We start from the raw sequence: 9,079 nt of genomic DNA on the forward strand, positions 1-9,079 counted from the left end.
ATTCACTGTGACCAAAATTTCTCTTCCTCTTTTGTTTCCTTGGCATTGTTTCTGTCTTGGGGGTAGAATCCCTTGACCATGACTCAGCACATCCTTCAGCTGATACATAACTACACTCTTCATATGACAAGATCCCCTATCTCTTTCTCTCTGATTCTTCCATGAGCCTGGAAAACTTATCTTTCCTGTTGTAAAATTAAATGACCCTCAGTTCACCATTGGTAGACCCTTTTTCTCCCAGGGTTCCCCAGGCTCTTTCTCTCTCAAAAAAAAAAAAATCCTTCTCTCTCTTCTCCTAAAGAGCCCTCTCTGCAACTGCACAGTTGTTAGTTCATACTTGTCTGTATTCTGCAGGAAACGAAGGAGGAAGCGAGGAAGAAGGTAAAATGTGTAGAAGATGTGAGGACACAGGTGCTAAGTCAGAGTAATGTTGTATTGGAGCTCACTTTGCATAGAGTTGGCTGAAAAACATGCATACTGTGATGCTGCAAAACAAGGACCCAGTCCCAACATATACTACATTAAGTTGATACAATAATACACAAATCAAGGATAACCTATAGTTCTCTTTCTTCTCCACTCCAAATAAATTACTAGAGAAAAGACTATGAGAGATTCAAGGTAGGCTTTCAATTCAATTATAGTCGTAGTGATTTTATCTGATAAATAGTGTTGAACTCCTAAAAAGATTACAGAAGAATCAACCTAATTTAAAAAAAAATACCCTTGTTCTACATCTCCAGTGCCTCTTTCTTCCATCCTAGGCTTTAGAATCAAAGGACTGAGTAAAACATGACAATGTCTTCAAATCAAACCAACATCAGAGACATCTGGTACACCATGACTGGGATCCCAGGACTGGAAGAGGCACACATATGGCTTTCCATCCCCATTTGTTTCATGTACCTAGTGGCTATTCTGGGCAACACCCTCTTATTATTCCTCATCTTCACTGAGCGCAGTCTTCAGGAACCTATGTACCTCTTCCTCTCCATGTTGGCCCTGGCAGATATCTTTCTCTCCACAGTTACCACACCAAAGATGCTAGCAATCTTCTGGTTCCAAGATGGGGGTATTTCCTTTGGTAACTGTGTGTCTCAGATGTTTTTTCTTCACTTCATCTTTGTGGCAGAGTCTGCTATATTGTTGGCCATGGCATTTGACCGTTTTGTGGCCATCTGTCATCCACTAAGATACAGGACCATTCTAACACCTTCAGTCATTGGAAAAATGGGTGCTGCAGCAGTAACTAGGAGTTTCTTCATCTGCTTTCCCTTGGTTTTTCTGGTATATCGGCTCCATTACTGTGGAAAGAACATTATTCGTCATTCATACTGTGAACATATGGGCATTGCTAGATTGGCCTGTGATAGCATCAAAGTGAACATCTACTATGGGGTGATTGTGGCCCTGTTTTCCACATGCCTCGATGTGGTACTAATCATCATCTCCTATGCTCTTATACTTTATACTGTGTTTAGAATTCCTTCTCGAGATGCCCGTCTCAAGGCTCTGGGTACCTGTGGTTCCCATGTCTGTGTCATCCTTTTGTTCTATACACCAGCTTTTTTTTCCTTCTTTGCTCACCGGTTTGGGGGACACAACATACCCCTGCATGTGCATATCCTCCTTGCTAATCTTTATGTAGTGGTACCACCCACCCTGAACCCCATCATCTATGGAGTTAAGACCAAGCAAATCCAGGAGAGAGTTATTCAGATCTTTTATTTGAACAAGACACTTTGTTAATATAAACCAAACAGATTAGTTCTTTATTATCCCAAGAAACTCAAAAATTGATGTGCATTTGAAGTTATAGTGAACATCTTTTATCATGCCAACATTAGGAAGAAAATAACGGCAAATTTTTGAGTAAACGACACAATAATAAATTTTTCCTGTGTGTGCATCTTTTCTCAGGACAGTATTAGAGCAAGGATATCTTATTTTCTGTATAATATTTAGCGCTGTTACAACAGGCTTAAAGTGTAATAATTTGAAGGCAAGTTTCAATTGTATATTGACACAAAAAACAGAATTACAGATGTGCTAAAAGATATGAAAAATAAATTTCCCAAACTGTGTAATAGACATGCAACCTATTTGACTATAAAATAGGAAGATAAAATAGTATTATAGTTCAAAGTGAGTAAAGTAGTACTCACCTGAGTGGCACTATAATAATTGAACATTTGGTTTATGGTTTGGGTTTGGAAATTCAGCTATCTGACTGAATAGTATATTTACTATTCCTGGGCATATGTATATGAACTATATAATCAACATATATATTATTTTATGCCCATTATAAGGTGATTGGAAGGCTTACACGGCATGCTCACCTGACATGATCTACATAAAACTCCTAAAACAAAGCCCAGCACAAAATGGAAATGAAATGATGTTGCTTACTGTTGTTATAATTGGCAATTCTGGAACCAGCCTGAGTCCCACAAATACAAGACCTGCAGAACAGAAAAAGGAGGCTCTGCATTCCATTTCTTCTTTCCTATAATTACTGTTAGGCATCTTGGGACATAGTGAGTATAGTTAATCCTGGGTATTAAATCATTTAAATTTGTCCCGGTGGAGACAAGAGAAAGACATTATCAGTGATTGGTTTCAAAATTAATAGCATGTATGCCAATTAAGACCATTGAAATGGACCTATATTCATATTTATTAACTAAAGGGGCAGTACACTCTTAGTCATGATATGATGGCTCTATGGCCTAAATATTTTTAACCATGAAGGCCAGGGTATTTTTAATGGCCATGGTAAGATGCATTCATCAGGAAATAGAAGCAACAGTGGGCTATCAAGAAGATTATAGGAATACAAGATAAAGTTGAATTTAAAAATTTGCATATTCTTTTCTAAAAATATACTTTCAAAGGAACAAATGTGCATATACATGCTCAAAGTATTGGTGATGAAAATGAACAACTAAAAATTATAAATGCACATAATGAATGTGTTAACATTCATTGTGTATAATGTAATCATTACAGAATGTTATATGTATGTGCTTATATGGAAGTGAACTTAAAAATACTTTTCAGAGAATCAGATATTGAAGAATACTAATCATGTGATCTCAATTATATAGATGCATGCCCTTATATTCATCTCTGGAACCATGTAGGCATTGCATTTTGTAACAGTCAGAGAAGTATATACAGAATTCTATGATGTTGTGGATATTTTTTAAGGAAACATTTTAAATAAAAATAGTTTAAAAATTAATTTTGCCTTCCAATTGTCTTTTCAAAATGAGACATGTAGCATTAACATTACATTACTCCATCAGTCTATAGATATTACTGTTCTTCTATTTATATAATATTATCTTGTAAACAAGTTAAAATGTAAACTCTGTGTATATAAAATTTAATTTGTTTAGCATTGAATGCCATCGGATAGGTCTCTCCTCAAAAAATCATTCAATCTATTCAACACACAATTCATACTTGATCACATTTAATCCCAGTGAAGATAAATTGTGAATGACTAAATTGTTTACATATCACATTAAATTTTTAATATCCATAACTTAAATTCTCAGAAAGTTTGCTCCAAATCGAGTAAGTGTACTCTACAACCAAACAAGGATAACATACCACATGGTATGGAAGGAACACATTTAGCCTGTAGTCCAAGACATCAAGACCAGTGTTCTCCTTACTCCTAAGTTTGTAATAACAAGCTAAAAATACTTTATTGGTGTACAGTGGATATTTTCTGTAGAAATAATTTATATTTAATCTGTAACCAGATGATGCAAAAAAGATTAAGTTTGCCATGATTTTCAAAAATTTTTTATAGTCCCTGATTAGTTCTAGTTTAATGTTGTCTTTGGAATTATTTTGGTGTCTCAATGTACTCTTAAAGGCCAATGTTGATACATATTCATAGAAAGTAAATTGTATATTGAATTAAATTGAGGAAAAAGATATTAAGGTATTTACTAATATCTAAAGGTGGTTGGTATAGGAAAATTTATTTGAGTGATATAAACAGGAAGGAGATACATCATTAGTACTATGAACACACACACACTTTCATTAAAGAAATAATTTAAAACAATTTGAATTTATTCCATCAGTTTAACATATTTGAATATTACCTCATTTAAGAAAAAAATATTATTTTCTAGGTTGGGTTAGATGAGAACTTTGAGATATTTTACCCTACTCTTTTGAAGCAAATAATAGCAACCTTATTAATATGAAATATGTAAATTTAAGATATTTTTAGGGGCTGGGGTTGTGGCTCAGCGGTAGAGTGCTTGCCTAGCACATGCAAGGCCCTGGATTCGATCCTCAGCACTACATAAAAATAAACAAATAAAAATATTGTGTCCAACTAAAAAATAAATATTAAAAAAAGATATTTTAAATCAAGTAAGTATAAGTTGAATCCTACAGAACAAATATAATTGCTTATTTAATATTTTATATTGCATGTGAGTACTTATATTCCCTGAGTTGATATTTATGATATACTTAACAAAATAATACCAAGACTAGTTTTTCTTGAGCACAGTGTAACATAAAGATACTTATTGATTTGATTTTAATAATAAATAATTTTGTAGGATAAATTAAGTGTATAGTAACTTTTATCTTTTCATCACTATTTTATGATGTAAAATGTAACTTAGTTCACAATTTTCAGTTGCTAATTTTTGTAAAAAATTTAATGAGTGTATAAGTTTTATTGTTTACTTCTAAAACATCTTTTTTTCCTGTGTATTGGTCCTTTTTGGTTATATATAACATTAGGATTCATTTTGACATAATTATAAAGGCATGGGAATGTAATTTACTCTAATTTGGTCCCCATCATTTCCCCTTTTGCTCCCTTATTCTCTCCCCCTGTACCTCTCCCTCTATTCTACTTTAAAGAACTAAATAAACACTTCTTTTTTTTAAGAGAGAGAGAGAGAGAGAGAGAGAGAGAGAGAGAGAGAGAGAGAGATATTTTTTTTTAATATTTATTTTTTAGTTTTCGGCAGACACAACATCTTTGTATGTGGTGCTGAGAATTGAACCTGGGCCGCACGCATGCCAGGTGAGCACGCTACCGCTTGAGCCACATCCCCAGCCCAATAAACACTTCTTAAAAGAAATATAAATTGCCAACAAATATATGAAAAAATGTTCAATATCTCTAGCAATTAGGAAAATTCAAACTATATTGAGATTTTATCCAACTCCAGACAGAGTGGCAATTATCAAGAATACAACTAATAATAAGTATTGGTGAAGATATTGCAAAAGAGCTACATTCATAAACTGATGGTGGAATTGTAGACTAGTACAACCACTTTGGAAAGAAGTATATGAAGATTTCTCTAAAAATTAGGAATAGAACCACCATATAATCCAGCTATCCCATTCTTGGCACGTATCTGAAAGATCTAAAATCAGCACACTATAGGGATATGTCATATCAACGTTGATAGTAGCACAATTCCCAATAGCCAAGCCATGTAACCAAATTATGTGTCCTTCAACAGATGAATGGATACAGAAAATGTGGTATAAAACATCTTTTTTTTTTTTTTAAATATAAGTTTCCTTAGAAAACATCCCTACCATCATTTGGGATAAAGGCAGATCTAATTATACTGTCACATTACATTTGTATGCCCCATATGTGTTTTATAAAATGATAGATGATGTGGTATTGCTCCAGTAGTTCACTCTATTCTTAAGACTAAGGGGACTCCTTTATGAACTCTTATGTTTTCTTTACTTTTTGCAGATCCTGAAATAGTAAATGCCCGTTCAGTTACCTTCTGCTTGATCTCTTAACTGAATTAATTATAGTTTTTAGGTAAAGATACATGTAAGGAAAAAAAAAGGAGACAACAGAGACAAGATGCAGAGGTAGGGAATAATATTTTCCACACTGAACTTGCTCCTTGACTTCTCCTTTATCCCATTTATTTCAAAGAGCAATATATGACTGAAAATTCTTGTTGGTGTTGAGTGTCAGTATTTAATCAAGTTCATTGAATACAAGTCCCAGATCTGAATTCAAGATAATGGTACTTTGACTCTTTCTTAAATGCTTTTACTTGTTTTGTTTACAAAATCAGTTGAAACTCAAACAGCTTTTCACATTTAAAAAAGATAACATAAAACACAAAGTTATTAATTTTAATAGCTTGATTAGTTTTTAGTAATTGACTTACTTAAAAAGCAAAACTAAATTATAATATTTTGGCTTCTTTTTCAAAATATCAAGTGGTATTGATGCCGCTGTGTATGAATTTCAATTTAATGTATCTTAATTCTTTTGAATATGAAGCCAATCATTTGTACCATGATCTTTTATTGCATTAATCATAAACATTTTCATCATAAAGAATTGTCATTTTTATATCCCTGAATATCTCTTCTGAATTATGATTTTGATTATTATATAAGGATTAACTGAAGAATTGCATTTTAGTTTGGCATTAAAATATAATAAAACTTTCTTCTTTTTCCAAATATATTTTATATTGATCATAACAGAAACGTGGATAAAGAAATTATTAACATAAAATTGAACTCTGGTAGGAAAGTTTCTCTGAAGATAAAGAAAGAAAATATGGAAAGATTAACCATCAGCATACTGTTTTCTGATAGTATTTCATATATGGTTCATGGGAGTGATTCATTTTTTCTCAACCCTTCACCTTCAGTCTGTGGATGTCTTTTCCTGTGAGACAAGTCTCTTGAAGGCAACATATTGTAGAGTCTTTTTTTTCTAATCCTATCTGCCAGCCTATGTCTTTTAATTGATGAATTTAGGCAGTTCACATTCAGGGTTATTATTGAAATATGTTTCGTAATCTTGATCATTTTGGTTTAACTTTTTTTAAATCATGACAGGTTTTTATTTAATCATTAAATCTGAAAGTTGATTTTGCTGGATATAAGATTCTTGGTTGGCATCCATTTTTTTACAGAGCTTGGTATATGTTGTTTCAGGACCTCCTGTCTTTGAGGTTGTGGGGTAAAAAATCTGCTGAGATCCAAACTGGTCTTCCTCTATGTGTACTCTGATTCCTTTCTCTTGCTGTCTTTAAAATTCTATCCTTATTCTGTATGCTATGCATTTTCATTATAATGTGCCTTGGTGTACATCTGTTGTAAGTTTGTATATTTGGTGTCTTGTAAGCCTCTTGTATTGATTTCCCAATATATTCTTCATGATTGGAGAACTTAGTTATATTACTTCATTGAGGAGACTGTGCATTCCTTTATGTTTAATTTCCTTGCCTTCCTCTATCCTGATAAACCTTAGGTTTGGTTTTTTGATGTTATAATTCTTGGATGTTCTGTTTATGGTTTGGGTTTTTTGTTTTGTTTTGTTTGTTTTACCATCTTCACTTTCAAGATTATATATTTTGTCTTCATTGTCTGAGGATTTTGTCTTCCAAGTGACCTAATCAATTGGTGATGCTTTCTATTGAGTTTTTTATTTGGTTCATTGTTTCCTTCATTTCAAGGATTTCTGTTTGTTTGTTTGTTTTTCAGAATCTCTATCTCTTTCTTGTAGAAATCTTTTTGCTGTTTTTGCTCCCTTACCTCTTTGTTGGTGTGATCAATTTGCCTGTATTTGCCCTCTTAGGTAATTCTTTAATTCACAGATCATTTTAATTATGTACATTTTGAAGGCTTTCTCTGATATTTCATCTACTGTGCTGTCAATGGATTCTATTGTTGTAGAATCTTGCTTTGTTTCAGGCACTTTCTTCCCTTGTTTTACATGTTGTCTATGTGTCTTTCTCTCTTGCAATGCAGATCTGAGGTATTGCAGTTTCTACCCTATAATCATGTAGTGTCCCTGCAGGTTACTAATACTTCACCTTTAAGGGTGAGATCAATATGTATAGCACCCAATGCAACAAATATGCAGCCATAAATCTATTAGCTTCTATTTAAACATTTACAGTTTTGTCACAATAAACAGAAATTACGAGTTTGATTATCTTCTACCATATAGCCAGTAGGTCTGCATAAAGATTTACAGATGCTAATGAAGGACAGAGAGAGAAAGAAGGGTGGGGGTGGGGGTGTAAGATATGATGATTATGAAGTAGGATGTGAGAATACAGAGGTATTAGATTATAGGACCAGTGAAAGTATAATCAAAAGAAGTTGGCTATTATCAGGAGAAAAAAGAAAGAGAGGCAACCCCTTGCAAGGATCCCTGTTTTCTGTGCAACGGGATGATGTCTGTTAACACACCTAGTAGGGATACCTCTGTTGTCATCAGGACCACAGGGACCTTGGTGATGATCTTCCAGATCCTGCTTGTTGTCCCTAGATGGAAGTGACCATGTCGCTAGTTGTTGGTGGCAGTAGCAAGCCTGTAGGTACATACATGTTGGATTTCCAGGCCCCATTCAGCGTCCCAAGATAGAAGTTGCTCTAACTAAAGATGATGGAGTTGGCCAAGGGGGAACCCAAGATGGTGGTGGAGGTGTCCCAAAATGGAGGCAACCATTTTCAGGGAAGGGGCTGGAAGGATGAGCTGTGAGATGGCATTGGGCAGCCTATTTGGTGATAACTCACTGTGGCATACAGTGATGCAACAGGCAGCTCGCTCCTCGCCCTGTCGGTTGTCCCTAGTTGACAGTACCACATGGGAAGGGTTAGGGCCATGGCTGCAGTGTCCCAAGATGGAGGCAGTTTGGTTGGAGTTACATGTTGGTGGGTATGGAACCACAATCTCCACGTGGGCACAGTGGAGCAACCACAGTGGAGCAACCACAGTTGCTCTCTGGGCTCCAGCAAGGTGGGGTGGGACATAGTGGTGTTCTGCCCTGGACTCTGTCAAAGTGGGGCAGGCTCCAGACTTATAATCAGGTCTTTGATCCACTTTGAGATTACTTTTGCATGGGATGAGAGAGAGGGTTCTAATCTCATCCTTGTACAATTGGATATCCAGTTTTCCCAACACCACTTATTAAAGAGGCTGCCTTTTCATGATGGTTCTGTAGTACAATTTGAAGTTGGATATTGTGTTGCCTCTAGTATTTCTCTTTTTGTTTAGGATGTCTTTGACACATTTGAG

The 9,079-nt window shown here is 34.7% G+C and overlaps 1 protein-coding gene across 1 annotated transcript; it reads left to right on the forward strand.

The window, feature by feature from the left end:
• The first annotated feature begins 792 nt into the window (after positions 1 to 792).
• On the forward strand, positions 793 to 1,749 carry LOC143391377 (olfactory receptor 52Z1P-like). The gene has a single exon (XM_076844078.1). It carries the CDS (start codon positions 793 to 795, stop codon positions 1,747 to 1,749), a length of 957 nt encoding a protein of 318 aa, XP_076700193.1.
• The last annotated feature ends 7,330 nt before the right edge of the window (positions 1,750 to 9,079 follow it).

This window comes from Callospermophilus lateralis, chromosome 2 (assembly GCF_048772815.1).
Source record: "Callospermophilus lateralis isolate mCalLat2 chromosome 2, mCalLat2.hap1, whole genome shotgun sequence".
Taxonomy (NCBI): Eukaryota; Metazoa; Chordata; class Mammalia; order Rodentia; family Sciuridae; genus Callospermophilus; species Callospermophilus lateralis.